We start from the raw sequence: 14802 nt of genomic DNA, 5'->3' as shown, positions 1-14802 counted from the left end.
AGTGACGTCATATATTACGTCATTTCGGAGGGAAGACCACGCATAGAACCCGGCAGCAATGCATTTTTGTAAACTTCAAGGTCCATGCCATCCAGCTATGGGGTCATTTGCTTGTCCGGCTTTCGGTTGAATAAACCTCCTGGGCTGCCGGACTATATTAATTTACCCTGGAAGCTTTAGCTCGAGCTGCCTCTCAGCGCTCATGCATTCAAGGAATTAATCCTGCCGGGTACCCATTCACCTCACCTGGGTCTAGTGCAGCACAATGTGGATAAATTTCTTGCTGAAGGAAATTACACCGTGGCTGGGATTCGAACCCACGACCCTCTGTTTCAAAGTCAGAAGACTTATTCACTGGGCCACATTGCTCCACATGTACATGTATTAAGCACTACAAAAAGTAGAATATCATTATTTTTCTTTTCTTTTACCTTCTTCTGGTATTCCTTGAAGTATACCAGGCTCTTTCCCACCTCCTTTACCCTGTAGCTCCTTGAGGAGCCTGGCGTTCTCCTCCTTCAACTCCCTGATGAGTTTATCTGTTGGACTCTCGTTCACGACTGCCTTGGTCTTAATAGCCTTGGCTCTATCCGCTGATCAGAAAGATTAATTAGGTCAAGGGGTGAGAGTTCATAGGATATAATGGAACAGTAGAGATGATGTGCTGTTGAATTTATATTTATGGATATAAGGGGCAGTTGTTCACATATGATGTCATGAAGTCAAATCTTTGAAAAATCATATTTCTCTAGTTCTTTTGTTGGATTTTTTTCAAACTTCACAAATATTCTTCACTAATTTTTGCTTTTATTAAAACACCTTCATCCTCAGGCTGAGCTTCCCCTTTAAATTTTATAAAACCATAGGCTAAGATCATCAATAGTCTAGATGAAGGAGATAACCAGTAAAAATAAATAGTATACAAATAATAAGCGCATGCATGCAGGGCCAAATAATGAACTATGTGTGAGAAGAGCCTATAGATATACATGCACCGAGGTCCATTTGGTGAATCGAGCACAGAGTTCATTATTTAGGTACTCTTAGCACAAGAATGCATGTATTGTTTGTTTTATACACCCCCCCCCACTGAGTAGCCCCAAATGCTACAAGCATATTTGATCTAAATTTTAGATAATTCTAGATAATTCCAGAACTCCCACTATCCTGGGATAGTGCACTTTGGATGCAATAGTGCAATTCACTGAATATCATGATATCTGATTTTGACCAATCAGATTACAAAACATTCTTGGGAGTTGTATAATACATCTTGAAGAATCAACACTTGTCACAACACAAACATATCTTTGAACCACAAAAATCATTTTCAAAGAATGGTGATAATTATGTGGCAAGTGTAGAGCAGTTAGTTCATGCATTAAGAACAGACTTACCATATCTAAGAGTTGATAATGTTTCATCATAGTTGATGTCTGCTGGGCTAATAGCAGCAATCTAATGGTATTGAAAACACTAGTCAGAATTATATCTGTCATGGCAATGATCTGTTCATGTAAATAATTCACTATTCATGTAATTGAAGTCATACAGTACAAATAATGTATGCTTATGAGTGCAATGAACAGAATACAGACAAAATGATCCATTCACTGAAGGAAATATTCTGTCCATTGCACAAATGAAAAGAACATTCATTATTTGGTTTATATAAAAAAATCATATGAAATTCATGAATTTCAATGCAAAACATGCTCATGCAGTGTGAGTTCGGTCTGCTGATTGTTACGTAATTACAATATGTGCACTGCTGGTGCCTGCAGCTGCAGTCTTGATGCGCAAGTGCAATGGACGAAATCGTATGGATCCAAAATTGCACAATGAATGGATCCTAAATTGCACGGTTGATGACGTGATTGTAAAATCAGCTGAACGAACGATATCAAACAACCAATCAATTCACAAGGATCTATCTAAGAATCACAAGGATCTATCTAAGTGTCATATAAGTAGATCCTCTCTCAGCCATATTTGTATAATAATATCCATATATTATATTTTGATACTACTACTTGCTACAATAGCTAACTTTTCAAATAATCGTAAATCCATTTTGTATCAAAGTACTACTATCTCAATCTTTCATCATATCATTTCTGTAATCTGCCGATCAGTTTATTCATCACATGGTCCATATTCTGAGTTCTGTTTCACAATCAACAGGTAACTCTGACAAAATTAAAGGAAGCCAAAAATGTAAAAAATGTTGTATTTCTTTATGTTTAACAACTATTTTTATTATTTTTCCAAACAGTTTTGAATGATTTGTGTGCCAAGTGAGCAAGGGTCCCAGGTTTTTCAAGGAAACAAAATTCCCCGATATTATTCACACCCATTCCCAGTTTCGCAATTATAAAGTTGTTGCAGTGAATTACATGTATTTTCAGTAGAAAAACAATCATGTAAAAATGATGAAGTAAACACTAAAAAACCAACATTTATCTAGTCATTCAATGTAGTTTGTTGTGATATGAAACACAATATAACGGAGTCTGACTGACTACCATGCTTTCAACTTTTGGGCTGATCAAAATTTCCTGATTTTCCCCTGATTTGAGGTATTTCTTATCAAATTCCCTGATTTTCTGTGAATGGAAAATAGTAAAATAATTTTCCATGATTACCCTGATGGGCTGGGAGCCCTGTGAGCTGATGAATTGAACCATATCATGTTGGATATTTTGTATTGATCACAATGGCCTATCCATATTTCAACTTCAATTTTAGATCAGAGTTGAAATTAACCGAGAGTTCAGAATATCCGTAAAAGACCGGAAATAAACTATTTAAATATTTTAATACGAATCATTGAGTTTCAAGATAGTAACTCACCATGATTGTTTTGCTGTTTCCTCCTAAGGCATTCTTTAGCAACATTGTGAGCTTTGAATCTCTGTATGGAACTGTAAACAAAAACAAAAAATAAATGTATTTCAAATTCTTACACGGCACAATTTTTATTGGCAAGTCAATTCTGCAAGTCAAAATTTATGAAATCTGGTATCTCATGCATGGTAAATAATGAACAAAATGTCCTCTCTATTTCACTGCTACTGAGGTGCAGCAAAACAATGTTGGATAAAGAGATCCAACACCATCTATCTGGAATGTAAATTATTTAGAACAATTTTCAGAAATTGCTGAAATTAAAATGCAACTTTCAAACAACTGAAATAACTTTGAAAGCTGAAATTCTGAGGGATTATAAAGAATTGTCTCACACTAAACAAGCTAAAAACCTGTGTGAGAAAAAAAATACAATTGAGATACCAAATCAAGGTATACACTGATTCCTATGTATCTCTTAACATATTGCTTATTTGGGGTGTGATAAAAAAAGTTATAACACTTGAACAGTATTCAAAGCTTGCAGGCCCCACAAAATTTGTTATGGTTTAAGCAGATTGCATGCATTGATTATGCTAAATTCAGCTCATCGACATGTATGTACATGTATATTGAGAAAGCCTGGAATAATGAATTTGCACTCTCGCCACAGGCTTCTAAATCAAATTCTGTCAATAAAGGTTACTGCATGAAAGAGCCAACTGTACATATATATGTGAATTAATAATCAACAGCCAAATCATTAGCTCAAAACAGAAGAATTATCAATGTTGTAACCTCTCAGCAACAAGGGCCAATTGATTCAGCATGCAGTGATAAAAGTGTACATTTGTTATTGGTCGCATTCTCAATATAAGTGCTGAATTCAGCATAATCAATGCATGAAATTTGCATAAAACATGATTAAATACCAGAGATTAGAAAGCATCTCGGTAAATTAGGCCATGCAGTATCATCAGACATCTACCAAAGTTCCAATAATATCCAAGTCCTTTGGAAGCACATAGGGACGTTATGAAATAATGTGATATGTGCTATACAAGAATTGTGTTATCATTATTATCATATTCCATGAAATCTTCTGAAAGCTCTTTCCATTTCTCACCTCTAATCCCTTTCTTTCCAGCACCCATATCAGCTAGTGCCTTGATGACATTGCCGAGGGATGAAAGAGACAGATTGATCGCTGCCCCTTCTTTTAATCTATCTCCCGTTGCTCCTGTGCTATCTACTCTCTCGCTGAAATTCAAATGTGATTACAATGTAGAGGTAGATTTATGATGATTGAATGGAAATGAATTCATGATTGATCATCATCATCCTATTCATAACTGTTGTCATGACCATTATCCTTATCATCAGAATCAATATCAAACCATCAATGTCATCACCATCATCATCATTATGGTTACCAGCATTATCTTCATCACCACTGTAAATGTAATCAGAATCGTTATCATCACCACCACCACCAAAAGTATCAAGATTGTTTGATGTCATGCTTTATATGTATTAATGATGCATAATATCCTTGATTTATGTCTTTTATTCCTGAATCATTATCACAATCATCATTGTTATCATTAGCAGCATCATCATCATCATCATTATCAGCATTATCATCATCATCATCATCACCATCATCAAAATAATAATCATCATCATCATTATCGTCATCATCCTCCTCATCATCATCAGCTTCATCTTCATCACACCCACCATCCTCTTCTTCCTCCTCGCTAGCTTTGCTCTCACCTTCCTGCTAAATCTACTAGATTGATGATGGATGTCTTTGTCATGTTCTTCCCTGCTTCATTCTTTCCTTTCTGTATAAACCTTATTGATACAATGGTGTGTGCCCGGCTGCAAAACGAAGGATGATTGCAATGACATTATTTCAAATGAAGAATTCAATAACTAAATATTCTATTGACAAGCTTCACATCGGCTTTATTTATCATTCACACAGCTGTTTCAGACATTATTCATAAAGAGCCAGGGATTTTTATTTCATCCACAATTTTCCACACTGTGCTACACTCGACCCAGGTGAGGTAAATGGGTAATGGCAAGAAGTAATTCCTCAAAAAGCTATGCGCACCAGAATTGGTAGACTAGCTTAGACTAGGATACGCGTGCTATACAAATCCTATATTATTATTATTATTTTCTGGAAAGATTTTTTTTTTTTAATATAGAAGCAAAAATTCATGGAAAAATTGGGGGTCTATATCATCTAGAAAGCCTAAAAAGTAAAATCTATAGTTAAAACATTCACAAGAGAAACAAATAGATGTATACTTACCTGCTGGTTGCATTCATGTTTGTTGAAGCAATAGTTCTATTTCTTGTTCCTTCATTAATTTTGTTGTTGATATCATCATAACTCATAACTGGGAATGTGGCTTGTTGCTCAACTACATTGCACACACAAAGAGAAAGAAAAATTCTTCAAGATTAATAAGTTGAATTCCATTCATCATAATAAATATAATTACCCCCCCCAAAAAAAAAAAAACAATAATAATAATAATATAAATAAATAAATAAAAATACAATAATGAATGAATAAAAATGAATGAATGAATGAATTAAAAAAAAAATAAATAATCAAATATATAAATAACAAAAAGTAACACATAAGAGACAAATAGAACTATCCCTTGTACTACTACCACAGAAACTAAACATCATGCAAATATTTGTGCTTATTAGCTTACCATAGAAACTAAACATCATGCAAATAATTGTAAGTATCACTTACCATAGAAACCTTTTTGAGGATGTTCTCTGACTTTTAACCCTCCTTTGACTTTGAAACTTGCAGGCATGAGAAGGTCACGAACCTGTTCATTGTAGATCTCCAACATACTCACAAACACCTGCAGAGAAAATAATGTTGACAATGAATAACAGGCATAACATTAATATTTATCTGATCTACTGTATTCCTTTGTGTATCTTATGAAATCTACAACTAGGAATTGTAAATCAAGCTTGTACCCACAAGGTCTACAGATAAATGGTATAATTCTCAGATCACTTTACTCCATCACGGAATAAACCTACTTGATCTACTCAGAATTTGGTCTAATTACTGTTTAGTCTATAAGACATGTCATTTAGTCCAATGCCCGAAGATCTCATTTTTCTACTCTGATCTACTTTATTTTAGTATATCAATTTGTCAAATGAACAATGTTTCACAAACAGATGTCATATCTGGCATTTTGACCAAGCAGATACAAGAGAAATGTTTAAAACCTAACTGCCAAAAACAGACTATTAAAAAGGCCAAAGATATTTAGAAATTTTATACTGGAGTTAATTTTCTGACATAAAACTGGTTTAGGCAAAAAATAAGGATAAAAGAAAGTTTCATAAAATTCCATCCAAGAATTATAACTTCTTTGAATTTAATTTGTGATGTCACATCTAATTTAGCCCCATACAAGGATGTCATATGCAAGACTTTGTAGAGTATTCCACAACATCATTGGTTCCTGAGATCATTTGATCAGCAATCTCTTTCTTAAAAGACTTTCATGACAAAATGATGTGCTTGATGGTCCTGAATGTCATTTCTATTAACTCTTAAAGAAAATGACAAATATGTGAGCTTCATTTACATTTGTAAATACTTGAGGAATTCTTGCTAAACTTAATCAATATGTTTCATTTTTTCAATTCTCTCAAAATCACCTTGGGGCAATCATTCCCTTTCATTAGTCGATAATATTGTTACCTGGTATTCCTCTTCCTTTGATTTATCAGCATTTTTATTCTTCTGTCCTATTCCTCTGAATAACTCTGAACATGCCACAGGTACTATACCTACAAAACAAATAACATTATAAGATGATAACAAATAAGATCATAATTAAACCAGTTAAGTTTATTAAGGCATTGGTTCACATTGATCTGACTTGTCATAAACATGAGCTGTAAGGTAATATTTGTCAACTGTGTATGCAAAATTGAAATGAAGTCCTGTCAAAGAAATGATTATTTTAAATTTTGAAAAAGTGGAAGTAATAATAAAAAGTAAACCAACCTTTATTTGGTCCATAGCCGACAATAGAGTAAGACTTTCCACTCCCAGTCTGCCCATAGGCAAACAAACAACAGTTGTATCCTTTCCAAGCATTGGCTAGGACACTCTCTCCCAAGTCAGCAAAAACACGTTTCTGAATTTGAATTGACAAAAAAAATCAGGAAAATACACAAATCATCTCATCATAATATTTCATAAAGGAGCTTCAACAGTGATTGAAATAAATTGATTAGGCCTACTAAAGTTAAATGCAAAGATTCATTCAGGCCATTATACTTTTAACAAGCAAATCATGTCACACTTTTAATCTATTTCATTGCAGCACAGAATTTAAATTCAACATCAGATATTGAGAATTTGTTATCATAAAGCAGCCCTCTATATATTGCATGCTTTATGAGAAGTCAAACCAAATCTTGACAAAAATGAAAAATTCAAAATGGCCAGGAAGAGTGTGTGACATCATTGGCTCTACTGTTGCATGAAACTGAACAGAACTATTCTATTACTATCATACATACATGTATATCTGGAATTGATTACATAATTAGTGTTTGATTGTAATTCTCCATTTTTTCTACAATAAAATTTACTTTCATATTTACCTCTGGATTTGGTGAAATAATTACAGCAGTGTTTGAAAATAATTTTTTAAAAAGTTGTCTATGGCAAAAATTAACTTCAATGGCATGGTAGCATTAACTTGGCAAGCTGGTAATAAGCTAATGTGATACCTAATGATATAAACTTAATTTCTATAAATTTATTATTCTTTATGCACACATTCAAATTAGGTAGATTTTGAGGTTCAATCTTTCTTTCTTCCTCCCTTCCTTCATTCCTTTCTTTCTTTCCTTCTCTTTCTTTTGCTTTCTTCTGTTTCTTATTTTACCTAGAACTTTGTTTCATTCTTTCAATTTTCTCCCTTCTGTGGAATGGGGGCCTTCATGTATATAACTATTATACATGTATCTGGAATTGATTACATAATTAGTGTTTGATTGTAATTCTCTATTTTTTTTCTCCAATAAAATTTACTTTCACAAGTTCTGTTTCTCTTTTATTTTGTTTCAGCCTTTCTTCTGTTTTTTTTTTTCTAACCCGAATGGATAAAGGAGGGTAAAAGTTCAAACATTCAATGATCCTCTACAGGATACTTTAACATCTCTTCGGAAGGTATTTTTTCAATTGTATTTTTTCAATTTGCATTTATTTCATTCTAGATAAAAACAATTATAAAGCAAGGTATAAGAAACAATATATTTACAAGAGTAAAAAATAAAAATAAAATGGGGAACTGCATAAACAAAGCCAAGTGGCCTTGAGAAAGTGCAGTTCCCGGAACATTGATAACATGACATGGTATAGAGAAACAAGGTAAAGAATTAAACATGATTAGGGATGCCAGTTGGAATTGATCAGAGGGCCTGAAAATCACCTAGAATATAATATTTTGTACACAAAAATGCTAAAACTATAGCCAGAAAATAAATTGTCAGAGCCTGAATTCAGGCTTTTGCCTGAAAACTGGCATCCCTACGTGATATATAAACAACAAACAAAAACAGAAAAAACATAAAAATGTGTCAATCTACAAGAAAAAAAAAACTATACATATAGGAACTGCTTCATTTTTTTGAATGACTTAACAGACTTGCTTTCAATTACATGTATATTTCTTTTGAAATAGAGAAGTACATACCTGGTCTGCATATTTCTTGTCAGATGGTTCCAGATACCCTTCCTTGTTTTCTTTGTAGCCATCATGTGACCAGTACGAGAAATCGTAAGCAAATTTCTTTGGCTCCTCCCTCTCATTCTCTGGGTTCTTGATGGACGTCGTCTGCCCGTTCATCAGAATGATGCATTTTGACTTACGGTTTTTCTCCCGTTCATTGTGTGAAATGTTAAGGATTTCAATGATATTGATTTTGATTGTAAATATGTTCACACGTTGCAGTATGGAAGACCCATCAAAGTAAAAAAAACAGTCAAACTCTGTGTGAACTTGCTGGCAGTGAGTGGTGCACATACGAATGCATTCTCTCGAATAAATCTCAAGAATTATACATACTGAAAATGGTCAAAGGTAGCATTTTCGAACAATTTTGTTCTGTTTCAGTAATTTAATCTAGTGTCATTTGGACTAGATCAGGATGAAATTCAGGTGATGTCAGGACCGAGAAAATTCCAGACAGTTCCACAGTTACGGATTGACATTCAGAAGCAGGTTTTTAGCATTCAAACAAAGATATCACCCATATTTAAATAGTTATTTGCAAAGTAATGGTACCTGACAGTAATTGCTAAAACCCACTTTTTAAAATAATAACATTTGTTATTTTGATCCACTGAATTAATGAGATATGAATATTCATAATCATGGTTACGGAGTGACATAAAATGGACATGCATATTTGAGGAGAAAAAATATTGCTCAAACTCTTTGAACTTTAAATGGCTATCAAAATGTTGAGTTATTGATTGGATTACATGTTGTTCTAGCTTTAATATGCTGCATTACATTAAAAAATTTGTGTATTTTTTTATTAATTACAACTTAAAACATAAACCCATACCCGGTTATGGAGTGACAGTTACGTTGTGACATCTGAAATATTCACACACAGGCAACGTATAATGAACTTAAATTTTAAAATTTTCTTTTGATATGATGTAAAATGATGACCTTCAGATTATCAAAAAGAAAATTTTACTAAACAAGCAATAGTTTTCTGTCAAATTGAAATTACCCGGTAAGTAAAATACAATATATGTAGTCCCATGTATAGAAGTTTTTGTATGGTTTGGATTATCCTATAAGGAGATGTGTAAAGGCCACCACACACCTTACGACCCAACTGGCTTACGACTGAGTGAGGGGAGATGAATCGCAAGGTAGTCATCAGCCTCGACACAGCACACCTTGTGATCCGATCTGCGACTCATGCATGCGCTTTTTGCTATTTGGCATAGCATCTGAGAAATTGCGCTTACTACTGCGTATGCGCGTTGTATATCATAATACGCGTTTTGCAACTCTGCTAGTCTGATTGGTTTGAGGTTGGATTGAGCTTGCGATCCAGTCATAAGGATTCGACATATCAAATCCTTCCGATTTTCCTTGCTACTTGTCTCTGACCGGTCTGCGACGCTCAGCTGACAAGAGCTGTGACGTCACATCTCCCCTCATCCAGTCGCAAGCCAGTCGGCGACCGGTCGGGTCGTAAGGTGTGCAGTGGCTTTAAGAAAATAATTGTGGCTAATTATGTTCCCCTTTTGTATTTACGAAATCCCATATAAGTTTTGAAAGAAAAATTTGATCCGGATTTACACTAGAGCCAATATAAATTTTGGGAAAATGTCCACTTTTGCTTGGAATTACCCAATTCCAGACAGTTCCGGATTAAAACGCTGTTACAAAAACCCAGCAAGAACAAAAATCTGCTAATACATGTGAATAAGTATAATTATGTGGAATTTCTTTAATCACATTTTATAATATACAGGAAAACTTTAAAAGGGACAGGAATATTGCGATTTGCATGAATCTTACATAACTTTGAAGTTGATAGGGATGCCAGCTTTAGATTAAAATCAACAAAGATCTACCTTCTAAATACTGAAATATTAAATTTCAGAAATGTCCAGTAAACAGGCCCACAATAACCACCTGTCTCATGGCATGGGTCGACAGGTTAATTTAAATTTAAAGATAAATTCCAGTTTTGGTAACGATCTCAAAATGACTTTTTACAGAATCTAATATAATGACCACCCAAGTGTCTGTTTGTATGAATAAAAAATATGTGCCAAAGGATTCTGGGAGAAATTGTGTAATTGCTGAGAAATAAGCCAAATAAGCGTGGATTCGGTCACTTCCGTCGGGTCTTTATTCCAGCAATAATAATACACTGTCCCACGTGTGCCTATCTGTGTTGGTGATCTTCAGAGTGAACGTTTTTCAGCGTAGATTTCAAGATTTCACAAAGTTCAGTTTATGTAACTGTACAAGATCTAGATCCTCGATGACATTCTGACAATTAAGCCTGGTTTTACAGACTTTCTCATGAAATCAGTGTTTACTGCAACTACACTGGCATTTCTCTTTAATTGACCACTCATTCAATGAACAAGGTTATAATATAACCTTGTTCTCACTTATATCTCCATGTGTGTGGCAAAATAAGGGTGGCAATGTTTGGCTAATTTTCTCTTTTTGTTTGGGGCAAATGCTTGATGTTTTTACACTGACAGTTTCCATTACACCTATTATTCCACTCATGGTTTCAAATCGTCTCGTGTGTGAAGGATTCATATGCACCTGGTGCACGCGAATCTTTCACACCATCTTTACTAAAATAACTATGACTTTACATCATAGCTATGAAATATGATTTTTCTATAATACTTACCGAACCATATGGACCGTTTGTTGAATTCTTTTGTTGTTTGTTTTAATAAAATAAGAGCATTTTTCGTGATCTTCACGTAGATGCCTCCTGGTCAGCGTTGATATCAACTTTTGCCTAAAGAGGGCGCGCGATATTATTCACCAAGCCGGTAGGCACTTAAGAACCAAGTTTGAAAGGATACTCGTAAAATTATGTCACTCTGGCCGATGAATATTCATTAGATCGTGTCGTGCGTGTTCAATACACACCGAGTGCATGCATGCAGAGAGTTTGTATTGAACACGCACAACCGGATCTAATGAATATTCATCGCGAGAGTGACATAATTTTACGAGTGTCCTTTCAAACTTGGTTCTTAAGTGCCTACCGTACCTTTGTTTACGGTGTTGCAAGCTAGCTGCATTCTAGGCGATCAGCATTATTTTCTTGCTCGTTCAATCCACTTTCATCATCATCTTGTCAAAAGATGGCGTACTTTACCAATAAGTATATACATGAGATGCAACCTGTTGATTTTTGGTACAATTTCCTATTACGCGCTGACGACTTGAATTGAGAATGTTCGATACGAAAAATTGCTTTTCGATTGTTGTTTGCGTACTTTCCACCGCAGTATTAAGGACGGATCGAACGGAGTATCCTGGTTGAGACTTGGAGGTAAGCGATAAAAACAGTTTTATAAATAATTTCCACTTCATTTTGTTTTTTTAAACTAAATTTATTAAAAAGAAATCATTAGTGGAGAAATACTGAAACGTTTGGCGTTTCTAATTCCCTCACATTCGTGTGATGAATGAAAACGTCAAAGTCCACTATGAAACCACATGCGTTGTGCGAGGTTTAGTATTACTAACCTCGCATGTTGTGTGAGTGCTATTATTCATACAACTTGGCTCTTATTTAAATTTGATACTTTAAATCATTTTTTTCTTAATTAAAAATAGAGATCAAAAAATGAAAATTTTCTTGCCATATTACTTTCCACCAATAGAGGGCGTACACAAAAATATGCCCAAAATTCAAGTTTTTGAGCGCTCTGGTGAATACAAAAATTATTCCCAAGTTACTAATGAAAAATAAATTGCAACTGTACAGAAATTAGTAATTTTGGTCACAAAAGTGATATTTTAATGACTTTTTAAAGTGTGTGCTCTGGACAACATTGGCATATCATATTCATAGTACGGTACCGTACTACCTGTAGATTCTTCACAGGCAGGGTGTAGCACTAGCACTAGCACTTAGCAGTGAACAAGTGTAATTGACAATGTCAATGACATGAACAATGAAGACTGAAAAGTAATTTGTCAGAAATAAATTAGAATAAAATATTCTGCCCAAATTTAGATGAAATTTTTCAATATCTCGGAGAAATTTCAAAGGAATTCATGTTTAATCTAAAATTCAATTTTAGATAGGGCCTAAGTGGACAATACCGGTAACAGAAAACAGACAACACAGAATGTACCGACTGGGACTGTATGGCAGGAAATCCACAGCTAACGTTAAATTCAGCTCGACATCTGCATGCCGCTGAAACTGTTTGTCAGACCCAGTCGGCACATTCTTCTCAAAATTCATTAGTGATTTCATAAAAACATCTAAATAACGATTATGAACACCGAAAAAGGATATAAATGGTCTAACTCGAACGGCGACTTTGACGTTTTCTCCCATCTTGGAAGATGTTCCTTGGCAACACGTCACGCGACGAGATCGAGACCGCATTGCGGCCGGTCGGACGGCCGTACTGCACACCGGCGCGTTACTGATCATTCATGATAAATCAATATTTTTTCTCTCAAATCATGGAGCTATAGCTCCATGTTAATAGCTCTATGCTCAAATCAAATAAAAATCCGTACATAAAGCTAAAAGAAAAAAATTATGCAGATGTCTTTTACTTTGTATGATTCTTGTATAGAAATCCTTTTATTTGGATTTACTGCGGGCTATTTTGCAAGAAAACTAGTTTTAAGTTGCTGCTATGTCAGACAATGCTTATATCTTTAATAGTAAAACAAACCAGTAAACAATTTAAACACCATGACAATAGGAAGGGTAGCCTGGGGAAGAGAGAAGCAAGGTAATAAATCCAAAATATAAAAATTCATATGAGCCTGAGAATATAATTAAGACATCTGGAGGATTTTTTTTTCTTAAAATGGGAAAAAAAATCCTAAATGGACAAAGACATTTGGGTAAAATAAAAATATTGATTTCTGAAGTTTGAGCAAAGGTGGATTTGTAGTCCCTTTTGCATGAAAAGTTTTTGAAAAGCATGCACAGAACTGGAATTCTGATAATGAAAAAAAAAAATTGTATTCCCAAAAGGACCCAATCCAATTTTGATGAAATTGTCAGTGATATTGGCTTTACTGCTACTGTTCAAATCACATTTTCAATCTTGAGCGATAGGGGCAGGGAGAGGTGCAAATTCCCAAACCCTGGAAGGTTGGAATAGATTATGCCCTTAGAGATACATGTATAATAAACAATTAGGCCTTGTATAATTAAGGTTTATATTTTTCATGGAGCCATGAACTTGTCAGATTATTAGGGAGGACATTTTAGACCCATACATATATCTCCATGATTGAGATTTTTTTTTCTGAAACTCACATACCCTTCTCCCTCATCTCCTCACCACCCCCTCCCCCTCCCATGAAACTATTTCATTGAAGACAAAGACCACATATTACACATGAACACAAAGAGACCAAGATAAGTTATCAATATCATTTCAATGAATTCATTTCATTATTTATTTGCAAATTTTCGCCGCTACTGCCTTGATATGCCAGCAGAAGCAAGCCTTTTAGAGATACATAATTTATCATACATTAGTTAATTCACAAACTATAATCATAATCAATTCAACAAATTTCTGATGTATGCATACTCATATATACTCAAGAAAATCCCAACGAGCGCATACCAGAGATTAAAGCATAAAATCAAACTGACTGAATACCTGGGTAAGCAACGACTTTTGAAGGTATTAAACCAGTAGGAAGCATCAAGATACCGACCACTTCATGTAAATCATGAACTCGTTCACTAACATAAATATGCAAATGAGATGAATGAATGGTTGCCTAACATAGCATTTAAATAATCAAGTCAATGATTTTAATTCAAGAGATTCAACCGTGTCAATGTTTGAAAACAGAATGATAAGCATCGAGAACCAGAATAGAACCTGAATAGATACAGCGAAGAGGTTCTTAATGACATGAGAAGCATGTGTGATCCTGTATCAGACAGAATCATTGGAAGCTTTATTAACAAAAGAGGGTATGCTTCGCCATAAAAATATTTCAATCTCATTATCATTCTCAACCACAACCATCTATACCTCAATCAGTGATCTCCATGTAATGTAGAGAACAATTTGATCAAAAGCAGCAGGACCAAACAAATGACAATAAATTTCTTGAAAATTCAATGCAATCTTATCTGATT

The 14802-nt window shown here is 34.4% G+C and overlaps 1 protein-coding gene across 1 annotated transcript in view; it reads right to left on the bottom strand.

Moving 5' to 3' along the window:
• LOC121426353 (kinesin-like protein KIF28P) overlaps positions 1-13079 on the bottom strand; it is a 32712-nt gene extending 19633 nt beyond the window's left edge. The window contains exons 1-11 of the mRNA XM_041622630.1: positions 12974-13079; positions 8625-8820; positions 6923-7055; positions 6614-6702; positions 5633-5750; positions 5174-5285; positions 4624-4731; positions 3974-4107; positions 2854-2924; positions 1398-1458; positions 432-593 (exon numbers count right to left, since the gene is read on the bottom strand). Of these exons, the coding sequence (XP_041478564.1) occupies positions 432-593; positions 1398-1458; positions 2854-2924; positions 3974-4107; positions 4624-4731; positions 5174-5285; positions 5633-5750; positions 6614-6702; positions 6923-7055; positions 8625-8820; positions 12974-13065 (1276 nt within the window). The 5' untranslated portion in view covers positions 13066-13079. The remainder of the gene's footprint in view (positions 1-431; positions 594-1397; positions 1459-2853; positions 2925-3973; positions 4108-4623; positions 4732-5173; positions 5286-5632; positions 5751-6613; positions 6703-6922; positions 7056-8624; positions 8821-12973) is intronic.
• Between the last annotated feature and the right edge of the window lie 1723 nt (positions 13080-14802).

This window comes from Lytechinus variegatus, chromosome 13 (assembly GCF_018143015.1).
Source record: "Lytechinus variegatus isolate NC3 chromosome 13, Lvar_3.0, whole genome shotgun sequence".
In the NCBI taxonomy this organism is placed as follows: domain Eukaryota; kingdom Metazoa; phylum Echinodermata; class Echinoidea; order Temnopleuroida; family Toxopneustidae; genus Lytechinus; species Lytechinus variegatus.
The sequence above is the reverse complement of the archived record's forward strand: the minus strand, read 5'-3'. Positions and strand labels throughout refer to the sequence as shown.